Source organism: Amblyomma mixtum, chromosome 3, assembly GCF_055824585.1.
Source record: "Amblyomma mixtum isolate Tamu chromosome 3, ASM5582458v1, whole genome shotgun sequence".
Classification (NCBI taxonomy): Eukaryota; Metazoa; Arthropoda; class Arachnida; order Ixodida; family Ixodidae; genus Amblyomma; species Amblyomma mixtum.
In genome coordinates, this window is record NC_143014.1 from 152,748,625 (window position 1) to 152,760,894 (window position 12,270).

The 12,270-nt window shown below is 48.1% G+C and overlaps 1 protein-coding gene across 2 annotated transcripts in view; it reads left to right on the forward strand.

The window, feature by feature from the left end:
* LOC149352401 (uncharacterized) overlaps positions 1-10,451 on the forward strand; it is a 71,799-nt gene extending 61,348 nt beyond the window's left edge. For both annotated transcript variants that reach the window (XM_089577156.1, XM_089577158.1), the window contains exons 2-8: positions 1,166-1,331; positions 1,977-2,068; positions 2,640-2,709; positions 4,564-4,639; positions 5,316-5,669; positions 5,795-6,266; positions 9,435-10,451. In XM_089577156.1, coding sequence (XP_089433282.1) covers positions 1,172-1,331; positions 1,977-2,068; positions 2,640-2,709; positions 4,564-4,639; positions 5,316-5,669; positions 5,795-6,266; positions 9,435-9,461 — 1,251 coding nt within the window. In that variant the 5' untranslated portion in view covers positions 1,166-1,171 and the 3' untranslated portion in view covers positions 9,462-10,451. The remainder of the gene's footprint in view (positions 1-1,165; positions 1,332-1,976; positions 2,069-2,639; positions 2,710-4,563; positions 4,640-5,315; positions 5,670-5,794; positions 6,267-9,434) is intronic.
* Positions 10,452-12,270: the final 1,819 nt, after the last annotated feature.

Below are 12,270 nucleotides of genomic sequence, written 5' to 3' on the forward strand. Positions count from 1 at the left end.
CATAGTCATCTGTGCATGAAATGAGGCGCTGTCTCCTTGGCTTGCCGTGCGGCGCGGTGCTAAAATTGTCGTTTAAACAACCGCTTCCTGAATTCGTCTTAAACTGAACCAGCAACGATGGCGAACCTTCCCAGTACTGAAGAGTATGCCCTGCTCTCGACGCGGCACCGTGGTGCGGTCACTAAAGGCTGTGAGCAAAGTTGACCCATAGGCTTACGCGGAGGTTTCACGACCAGTAACAAAGGGCCCGCTTTTACTCCGCAGCTCATCACAAGCACAGATATTTTCAGGTACCAATGTCAGTTTGTATGCCGAGTGAATTAGATGGATCTGCTTTGAGCTCATGCTGCAAAAACATGACGCGTGGATTGTCAGCACACACGGTCTATTAAACATAAAATGCCTGATATTATTCCGGTTTCTCTGATGAAGTGAATAGCCTATAGAATGAGTGGAAATCTGCTCTGCATGCAAGCCCAAGCCCAGTGGATCTGGAAAAAAGCTTCTAGTTTGCACGGCTGTCACCACGAGCCGCGTGGCGCTGAACACGCAGAATCATCACGGGAATTTGAAACGTTTAGTACGTCTCACTGAGTTTATATGGGCGTCAGATATAGTCGGTGTGAGCGTAGGAAGCATTTTATGGGCCATATTTTTCAACGAGGAGAAAGAGATATCCATGATACCCACCATGATCGCGCAGGATGATACTGAAGTTTCAACTAAGTTTAAAATATCCCCATTGAGTTACGCGTCGTTCGCTACTGAAGGCCAACATTTGACGCTGCTTGCTGATGTCCATGAAATATGAGCATTGTTTATTGTTTTTTCTCTTCATAATTCCTACAACGCTTCTGTCACTTACGACGTGTGCTCTTATCTGGAGTTTGCTTTTGGCTTCGTAATTACATTACTGTAATTTAAAAAAAAAACGAGCTTTGTGAAACCCTTGACTGCACTGATAAATTTCATCAGTACATGCATCTGTGCATGCCATGTAGATGCTCCAGAGGTGAAGTTGTATTTATTGTCACGATCGCGAATGATGACATCTCTGTATATCGTCTGTGTGACAGCGACACTGGGCGCAAATAGAAAGCAAGTGCACCCTATAGTACCCGGCTTTTACGTGGCGTCTCACTCTTTCTGTCCTTTCTCATTCCAGCAGCCGATGGAGCGGCACAGGCGGAGGCCGGCGGGCTACGCGTTGACGGGCTTGGTTCTGGCTAGCGTGGGCTACGCGGTCACCTGGGCGCGCATCTACGACCGCTGCGAACTTGCCTTGGAGCTGCACGACCGGTTCAAGTTCCCCAAGAGGGACCTCGACAAGTGTAAGCCTCCTTACAGCCACTGATTTCTTGGCGCCATGCTCGCCAGTGGTGGTTTTTACAAGGCTCAAAATGAGTGAGTGTATCAGGTTGATGAAAGCAAGAAATTCGATCGACATTGAACTATATCGACAGTGAACTCGCACATCAAAACATTTTCGCTGCTATACCCCACTGCACGATTTGATTTCCTTTTGTTTGTGTCTTTCTTTTTATTTTCCTTTGTTCACCTAGACAAAACAGCGGCCCATGTTACCCATGCTGTGCGCTCTTGACTGTCATTTCGCCCTGCGCTCCCTTTTCCACTTTCGCACTTGCTTGCCACTCGAACTTGAGTTAAATTAGTGCCTTTCCTCTCTCCCTTTTCGCTGTCTATTTTTTTTTTGTCCTGACAGCTGGTTTTCTCCATAGAATTTACTAGAACTTTTCGAAATTTACGTAGCGTGCGAAGATGTAACGTCATTCCGATAAAAAGAACAGTGTTTATTGGGCCCTTTTTTCTTTCAGTATGTCCCATAGCTAGGTCGTATTCAGCTTAGATGTAGCTTATGGCGTTCGTAACTTGGTCCGCGCTGTGAAACTCGTACAATGCCTGCGAAAGGGGTGGAGGTGTTTCTGCTTCAGCTGCTGTGCAATTTGTCTTCGCAGGGCTGTGCCTCGCGTATTGGGAAAGCAGGTATGATACCAGAGCATACCACAAGGGCAAATACGACGGAAGCGGTGATCATGGCATTTTTCAGGTAAGTTCGAGCGTATAATTTTGCGGAACAGTTAAAATGCGTTCATTTTACTGCTGAGCACCACTGTCTCTCTTCACTGAAATTTATGATTGCTCTTGAGAGGTTCACTTTTATGGGGTGCTACCCGACCACATCTTTAACAGTATCACTCGAGTGTCGAACAAACGGCTGTACAGCGGCCCGTGATGAAGCAAGGCAACGAAAAAGCTGAGAATACACACATGCGTGCAAAGTGCTTGCCGTTTTCGCCCTGTTTTGCCGCTCTGCTGCGGTTTGTTCGACACTCGGGTGATACTGTTAGAGAATTGGCTAGGTGTACACTGCCCAGCTAACCGCGCGATGAATGTGCGACGCAAGACCGTTCATGCATTATTGGCAAGGAAAATTTAAAATTTCAGTTCTTATTCAGACGACAAATCTATTGGCTAAGCGCTGGCATCCAGCACAGTTGGTCGTCAGACATAACGCTATACAGACTTGTGTTACAGAGACTATACATACTGAGGTTCTGAGACCAAGAACGCATGAGGTGCGCGCTACGAATAACGACGACTGTGTGTTGAAATTACAGATCAACGACAAGCACTGGTGTCAACCGCACCAAGGACACAGTGAGAACGTCTGCCGGATGCCATGTTACTGTGAGTAAGCAACCAGTGCGACTCTATTGTACACGGTAAAATACCTCTTCAAAAGAAAGCTTAGAAGCATGTAGTGGCCTACGTTAAGAGCCCAGTAACAAGAGAAAAGACAGCACATGCACTTGCGTTTGCAATTGTGATTGCCTTAGCATGAATATATAAACGCGGAGTTGAAAGTTCATGAACAAAGGGAGCGAGGAAAAATTTTATATCGCCTTCCGGTTGGCGCACGCAGCCTAAATTGTCAGGCGAAATGCATTGTTTCCGTTGTGTATCGCCATGATGCATGCCACTGCCACGAGAAAATTTCACTTTTACAGCAATAGCTGTTAACGCCACACTTCCCGCTTACGCGGCGTCGTAGCACGAAGAAATGAGAGAACGAAAGGGAAGAGGGAGACAGGTGCGACGCGCCACGATGACTGGTCGGAACACTCGTCTGCTGCTGGATAAGGCGGGCGTCCGGCGCGACAAGCGCAGCGAGCCGTGAGCAAGCGTGACTGTGCGTGACTAAGCGTCACGCATAGCCTATACACCCCTAACCACACAATCCACGGCTGGTTACTGTGCCCACCTCCTGATACAGTCACTGGCTCTGGGACCTCCTTCTGTATTTTGCTTTCTTTGTAACCACCCATGAATAAATTTCAAATAAAAAAAAACACTACGCAAAGGCTACAGAGCTTACCCGTGGAGGCATAACCGCACTAGGCATTCTACACCCACACCCAGAGTTGCTATATACTCTGACTGGCATCGGCATCACCCCAGCTATGGCCGGAATTCTCATTACCGCAAGGGTCACTGTCTGGTGATTTTTCAGATGTTTTCTTTGTCGTTTAAGCTATTTCTGTGGTTCATAAACTTTTGACGTTCTCGAGCTTTTCACGCCTATGGCAAGTGGGTACTCAAAGCCGTTCTTTTTTAACAAGAGTATGCATTTATTCAGCTGAAGTGCCGGCAGAGTAACCTAAATGCAACGACAGCAGAGAGTCGTTACTGTAAACGCATCTTGTTGAAGGAAAACAATAACGTTCTTGCAGACTGTCTAAACTTTTTTTGCGATGCATGTGTCATGCGGGCGTATAAATATTCGAACTTTGGTAGCAGTCGAAACGGAAAAGCGCCGTAAGCGTGTTCGTGTTCACATTGCCGCGGGCATGTGAATAAAGAGACATGCAAACTCTCGCATTCCTGCTCGTATTATAGCCATGTAAACGTACCCTCGGGGACAACCTTCTGCTGAATACTACGTCTGGATGCGCCTTTTTTTTTTGCCTTCTCGAAGGCACGCAATAAATACAATTGACAACAACTTCACAAGACTTTATGAAATAAACGTTCCTTTTATTTTTGTCGCACCCCCGTTCAAAACATGGCGCATCCAAAATTTGATACCAACTGGCCTCTTTAGTGACTCTGTACAAATTTCCACAAATCTGTTGTTCTCACGTTCTGTACAAGATAACAGAAGTCTGCAAGCCGACTGCCGCGTCGATATCTTCTACACTGCTTAGCCACAGAAAGCTGCCCTGTACAGAAGTGTTCCAAGATGCTGAACCAATTTGAAATCCACTACTACGAGCAAGCCTGATCGGCCTGTGAATACTGCTAATCATATGCGTTTTCTGCATTTAGTGTTGAGTATAACTTACCGACCCGCTTTGATTTTCATGCAGTTAATGAGGACGAGATACCCTATCGCTTTTAATAAAAATAGTACTTCATATGTCTAGCACCTGACACCCACATTAGACGACTCATTTGCTCACTTAATTCAGAAAAATCTTTAATGAAATTTCATCTAAGTAATCCAGATTACAGGTGAGCTTGAATGCTTCTTTGCTTTCGCAGTGTTACGGGATGACAACCTATATGACGACATCGAATGCGTGAACAAAATCTTTCGGCGACATGGGTTCCATGCGTGGTGAGTAACGTCAGAAATGCCCTCTATAATCCATAGGTCTTACGAGTGAGTTGAATTTCGTTATCTTTAGCCAAATTCATAATTTGTGTTGGCAAATGAAAGGCAACTGTCCAGCGCCACAGTTTCCCTAAAAGACATCAAATGTTATGGCATTAATCAGGACGTTCCCGACCGCAGGCGGACTTGTAGCTTTACACAGGCACATCGACAATTAAGTTACTGCCCCGATGCGTGACGACGCACCAATTTTCACGCGGTCCTCTTATGCCTCATATTTAGAGATGACGAAGTACGAAGAGCTGCCACAGCGCGCTCAAAAAAGCGTCGACTGTAATGTCGCAAGCGTAAGGAAAAGGGCAAAACTGGATACTGGGGTCCTGACAGGCACTGCAGAAAGCTAATCTGTGAAGTACTTTTTCGTCCTTTTAGATCATGTTATAAAGTGCTTAAATTGTTGTACGAAAGACGAACCAGTGACGTTTGCGATGTCAGCACATATGCGGCCGTTTGAACCCCCGTAGCCGCATAGGCACCGTGTTCAAATTGTATTTACTATTTAGAGAAGTGGATGGCAGCAATAGTAATAAGCCTGCACTTCTCGCGGCAGGCATCGGCGTGCCATCGACATAACCCTCGCGCAGTGTTGCAGCATCTTCGTCGTCGTGCATAATCGCAGGATGATGTTCAGTCACAAGTGTTCGGGAAACACGCTGGAGTTCTTTAATGGCTGCGACTTCCGCATCCGGCGCGGCGACATGACCAACTCTCCAACGGGGCTACACATCACGATCGAGCCGCCGCCCATACTAGAGAAGCTGAGCCAGCTGAGCAAGGGCATCTACCAGGCTGGCAGTCATCCGGTGCCAACACGCCGCGCACCGGATCCATCCACAGGGCCCAGCGTGGGACCTCCGCCTCCGCGCTGGGCACCAAAGGTCAACATGCCGCAGAAGCTGCGGCCTGTCGCTGTACGACCGCCCAGGCCGCAACCACCGCCCAAGAAGGAGACCAATGCACTTTTGCCCCAGAGGTACGGGACCGTCACGCACCCTCCACACGCATTCTCTCGTAAACTGCAACGAGATCGTGTCTTGACTTGTAACTGCTGACCGTATATGGGTGAATGTTTGACGGATGTCGTCTGTAAATGCGCAGGCAACCGCCCCCCATGAAGCGTGTTCCAGCACCACCTCCGCCAAAGCCACCACGCATCGTCCCGGTCGCCGCTGCTAGGCCTTCCCGGCCGCAGGGGCCGAGGTTCCCAGCGCTGGCAAGGCCTTCTCTCACGCGAGCACCGCTGCCACCTAAAACAGTCGGAGGCCTGCTTGTGCCACAGGAGTCTGTGGGGCACGCAGTCTTCGGCGTGCCTCCACCCTTCGCGCCCACGTTACCGGGGGCGCACCACCCACACCCACACCCACCGCCGCCGCCGCATCATCTTCTGGCAGTGCCTCCGCAAGGGTTAGCTATGTTCGGTCTGCGCCGAGGCCCGCCGCCGCTGCCCATACCCATCCACGTGCCTCCGCCGCCGCAGCAACAGCAAGTCGTCTTCAAGCGCACTAAGACGCGCCGTCTTCCTGGCGGACTCCGGCTGCGGCCTTTCCTGGGCTTCGCCAGGTCGTCTAGGGTGCGTATACAGGCTGGCGCAGAGGCCACCGTAGCCTACTTGTGTTCGTCCCTATGTCACGCGAAAAATAACAGAGAGGTCGACATGCACGGCGCGAGATGTTGTCCATAATCCTTGCCACGTAACCAAAAAAAAAAAGAAATAAATGTAAACACTGTAATGCGCCTTCGTGCAGAAGGAATGGGCGCCTGAAAATTACGGTCTAAGTGTGAAAGCAGCGTATCACGCATCAGACGCTTCTGGAACGCGGAGTCGCAGATAACTGTGGGTTACACAAGGTAGATGTAGAGCGGTAGCGTATCTTGCATAGAAGCCCATACGTTCCAAGTCTGGCGGCTAATCGTGCGGAGCCAGCGCCCTCTTCGAAGTGTGCGGACAACTAAATAATGACGTCGTAATTAAAAATAAAAACATGACGTCATAGCCCCCTGATTTTTGACGGAAGAAATAAATCCTCGACCGTCTCGAGGTTTAGCGCGACACACGAGGCAAAGCCGAAGAAAGAGGACGCGACGAGTGCAGACTACCGATGCTATTTTCAGTAGTCCGCACTCATTGTGCCTTCTTCCTTCGTCTTTGCCTCGTGTGTCGTGCTGAAATTCAAGGTGTTAACGTACCAACAAGGGTAACTACGCGTTGAAGAGGTGCAGTTATAAGTATAATTATAGCTCTTTGTCTGACAGCCGTTCTTGAGCACCCGAGTTCTCTCTGTTGAAGAGGTACATTTATAAGTATAATTATAGCTCATTGTTTGACAGCCGTTCTTAAGCACCTGAGTTGGAAAGCTGTGACAAAATTATGCCGATTGAGCTTAGCACACATAAAAAGCTCTTTAACCAAAGTCATTATTTATTAGTTGAAAACCACAACACACACGGCTCGAAATAGTGACATAGCAAGAAGTTGCTGAACTAACCCACGAGAAGAGTTTAAACTTTGCAAGAACAGAGAACGTGTTAGCTGTCTGCTGTGCATAATGGTATAAGACTGAAGTAAATTGCTCTGCTCTTTCCCAGTAAGAATAGGGCTGCCTTTAGAACACGTGTAAAAAGCGCGAGCGTTCCAGGCAGGAATCAATCTCGTATTTTCAAGAGATAGGGATAGATTTCTCCATTCTGAAAGTAGTGCCCAACAGTTCGAGGGATATGAATCATCTGTATATTTCAGATCACTGCCAAACGCACGCTGATGATTGCGTTTCTTCACTACGAACACAAATAGTTCTTATGCAATATTGCACTCAGTACAATCATTCGGTCCCACTGCAGGTTCCAGAAAATTTAACAGAATTTACTACGGAACACGCGCTTTCGTACAAACTACCAAGCGATCATCCGAAAGTCACGTCCGACACCTCCCACACAGACGTTATAAGACACCCTTCTGGCTGGTATAGGCACCCAGTGGCAACGGCATGCCACAGTATCAAAGCGACTCTAACCACCTACCGTTGCAATGTAACGCCAGCGGAGCAGTTCTCACTTCGACACTTTGCTACGGAGCGCCAGTTGTTCGCGTGCTGTGCGCTCTTCGTTTCAACCACACCGTCTTTCCGAAGCCAGCGGCGTCAAAACCGTACGACTGGAACTGTGGCACAAAACACGAGTGCACACGTAGCCGAGGAAAACGGAGCACGAGGACAAAAAGTAACCAAGCACTTGAAATTCACGCTGATAAAAGGCGAGAAGCCGCACGCGATAAAGTCGCGAGATGACTAGGTACTACGTCGGCCGAGGCCGGCAGCTGACGGCAAGCAAGCCGCAGAATAGTCAGCGTGGACAGCATAACAGCCGCTGCCCGCTGCTATGAGCATAGAGTTTCTTAATATAACTAGAGGGAAATCTGGCGGCGCTACACTTCATCCTCCATGGAGAGCCGCAGGAATGCCGGGAATACGAGGTTTTTTACTTGACTATTGTTCCGCATAAAACGTGGATTCAGCCGTGAAAATACCACTATTCTCGAGGCAAACCTCTAAGAAATGCTGTGAGAGTTTTGATACCAGCCTAACACCGAGCTTTCTCTTGGGTTCAATCCATTGAGGTGAAAAACGCGGTACCGGAATGACTTATTCTTCGTACCGAGGAGAGCATCGCGGAGCAACTACCAATTTCGAGGTACAATCCACGCTTTCGGCCTAACGTTAGCCAAGCCAAATACGAAACCTCGTTTTCCCGGCATTCGCGCGGTGGATGATGGGCTCTTTAAGAAACTCGCATAGATGGTAGCGCCAGCTTTTGCTCTAGATAATGTATAGAAACTCTATGGCTGTGAGGAAACGGGAACTGAAATATTTATTTTTTTTTTGTAAAAGAGCGTTGTACTTTCCAATAAAATGTATAGAACTAAAAAATTTTTAAAACAGCAATTATAATCGTGTTTTAAATGGTTATAAAAAAGAAATATGCAGCCAATTATTTTTTCTTATTTGTGTTTAACCGCACTCTTCATTTTGGCGCTTAAGTTCCGCAGCCTGACTGATGTCGCTGGCACTTGGTCCTAGACCGCATTCGAACTCCGCCTTCGCTACCTATGTAAATTGACATTGGGTTACAAGCGTCATCACCTTAGCGCCGTGGATCACGCAAAGGTGTGTGCGCGTCTGCCGTGGGAAAGCGAACGTCTTTGGTAATACCCACCGGAAGCCCCCTCGCCACGGCGCCTCTCATTCCATGTTTTGACGTATGTCGACGAAAGTTGAAATACTGGCCGAGTAGCGTGGGGAGCACACCGCATCCATCCTTCAGTGGCGTCGCTTTTATGAGCTAGCATTAGAACACCTATTATCGCAAAGAGTGTCCAGCGTAGGCGTGTGAAGCCTTGGTTAGCGGGAGACAAAGTGGACAGAAGAAAAGTTCTCTCCCTTCTTTCAGGTGAGAGTAGGGAGAGGGACGGTAGGAGAGGATTATAGAAGGTGGAAAAGCGATAGGTGGTGGCAGTGACACCTTGGTTGCCAGTCAGAGTCGAGGGGTGGCGAAAGTGGAGAGCGGGTACGGCGTGTCACACTCTGCCGCATTGGATCAGGATGCTAGACCTGGGGTACGACGTGTTCCACAATGATTGACGGAGTGGATGACGCCACCCGCTCGCACGCTGAGCGGCAGCGGCTGCTCGTCTGACAAGGCTACGTACGCACTGATCGTCTGTGAATTTTTTTTATCTCTGCAGAGTTTCAAGAACAAGGGCAAGACATGACAGCACGTCTGGCTCAGTACAACCCAGTCAAGTCCTGTTCAACGCAGCTATTGACTCGTACAACCCAGGGAATCACCCGACCGACAAAGTCATGCAACAAGCCCATTGAACTCTCACTTGGAGGCAGCACACAGTGCGCGCGGAGAACGGGCGGAGCGTTTCGCTCAACAAACACTCCATCGCCAGTGAATGCCATGCTGCGAACGCCAGCACAAGTGACATCTTGCAGCATCGATGTGTCAGCGACTGGGTAGCTGTACATGCCAAGCATGCAGCAAGTGGTCTGCTTCCACAAGGAAGCATACGATGTGCAGAGGCATTTGGGTGCGTCAGTATACTTAGAAGCGGGGAGGCTACTCACATATCTACCATTTTTCTCAAGCGAAAAGTCGCGAAGCTACTCAGTACTTACCTGCCCGATACAATGCCAGTACGTGACCATGGGCATGGTGCCAGCCGTTGTGAGCTAGAAAATGTCATCGTCAATTATCATACTCAAAAGGAAAGTTAGTTGGTAATCTAAAACCGTTAACAAACTGTATAGTTTGAGAGCATGGCAATTTCCCTTCTAGCAGTTTCTTTAGTACCAGGAAATTTCTAGCTTCGTCACTATGATAAATTACAAAGCAGACATAGAAAGAAAATAGTGGACAGGGCGGATAGTCCCTTGCGTTTTACAGCCCGAAAATATTGTTGACACCGGTAAACGAAGTCCGCAAACGAAGATGCGAAGCGCCTGTCGGAGATGTAACCGCGGGTCCTTCTAACAGCTGAAGCCAAGTGGTTAGTTAACGTTGTTATAGCATCTTGCTTACACGCAATTAGGTACTGAATGAGATCCATAGCAAATATTCGCCATGGTCCACTATTACAAATTTCTGAACGCCAACTAAATACCTCAACACCTGGCATGTTGCTGGAACTAAAAATCTCTGCCTCTCCCGTAACCGAGAGTAGAGTAAGCATGAAATGTTTACGGGCCTAATGTCATCTCGGTGGACACCCGAACCGCACCGTACAGGAAGGGAGGAACGCCACCACCCGTTCAGCGCGTTGCCTTGCCATTTGAACGCAAGGTTTTTTGAGGAAAGGAAATGGCGCAGTAATTCTCTGCCATCTCGGTGGACACCCGAACCGCACCCTAATGGAAGGGAGGAACGACATCACCCGTTCGGCGCGATGCCTTTCCCTTTGAACGCAGCGCTTCTCCCCCGGGCCCCTGTGCGCCTGCGCGGCTTTGCTTCGATGCGCGAAGCCTATAAGAGATCACGTATGACAACGAAGTGTATCGTGGCATTTATGTGCTTTTTGCACGCGTTATTAGAAATCGGAAATTATAAGTCCGTGCATTATCAAACGCACAGCGACTGATATCTTGATAAACATTGAGAAGGCACTGGCAGCAGTTATTTTTTGTCTCATTTGGAGACCAACCGGCGCTTGCATGCCGGTCGCGTAGGAGGGCTTAGAGAGTCTCGTTAAATCTCGTTAAGTCTCGTACGGTGCCCGGATGTTCTCGTTTCAGAGCCCGGATGACTGGAATTCAGTGCCCGGATGATGGCTCTCGGTCTCGGCGTGACGTCACCACACTGCCGACAACGGGGGCTAAAAGCATTTCATGCTTAATAAGTCGTGGAATAACGGGAGTTTCTGGGATGCGCACGGCTATACACAAAATCTGTTAAACAATTGTTAGTTTGGGGCTGACCAAAAAGATATAAAAATAAGCCCCCGCCTGAAAAACCTGTTATGCAGGAAGCATGGTGAAATCACCAGGGGACATAAATAAATGCTAGCCACACAAGGATGCAGCAGATATCCCTTGGTAACTGTTCATTTCGAGAACGCTCATGCCTTCCCCGCAGAGCTGGGTGGATATTCTTGCACTACCTGAGCAGCAAGTGGAGGGTGGCATCGGCGTTTCCTTTTCCGCACTTGCTGCGCAGGTAGTGCCATGGTTGCCTTTCAACTTCATGTCGCCATTTCATGCCTGCCCACACAGGCGAGCGCGCGGTAAAGCATAACGAAGTCAATTGAAACATTCCACATAGGTGACGTGGTAACTGACGCGGCGTTTTGTATTTTTCGATAAGCTGAGAGTTTATCGCGTTACCGCGCAATGGTTGAACGAAACCGTCGAAGCACCACCGGGATTTCACCTTCAATAATCAAGACGAGTGGATACCTCACTCTTAAGTTCAATTTATTCACACTTCTGGCAGAAAGTAATATCACTGATCTGACACCTGTTTGCTTAGCCAAATAATTTAACCTACGCGAAGGCTGTGTTTTTGAGGGAACAGAAAACATCAACCTTTGTATAAAACAAAGCAAACAGTAATGTCCCAAGACGACGCGAACATTTTACCACAGGTGTCTGCCAGCAATCTTATAGAGTTTTTACCAACGCGTTTGCTGCTGACACGAAATGTTCGGTGGAAAAGAATGGCTTGACATCCATTGTGAAATTTTGCGGACCACGCAGCTGGGCGGGTAAATTGTTGACATTGTTGTAGCAATGACTGTACATAAGATATATATGAGTGTGTAATTTATTTTTCATTCTTGTAACTCACTTCACGAAGGCAGAACTGAAGTATCACTTTTCTTTTGTCTTATGCCCCTACTTTTTCCTCGCCTTTGAGAGTGCCAACACGTCAACACGCGAGTTTTGTTTTTGTCACACGTGAAAATAAAGTACTTCTCATTCAACCCCTGATATTTGTTTTCCTCGATTCTTCCTACATTCAAACAAAAACCGCTGCTGCCTGTGGCGTTAACTGTAGCCTTGTCAGATGGATTAAAGCAC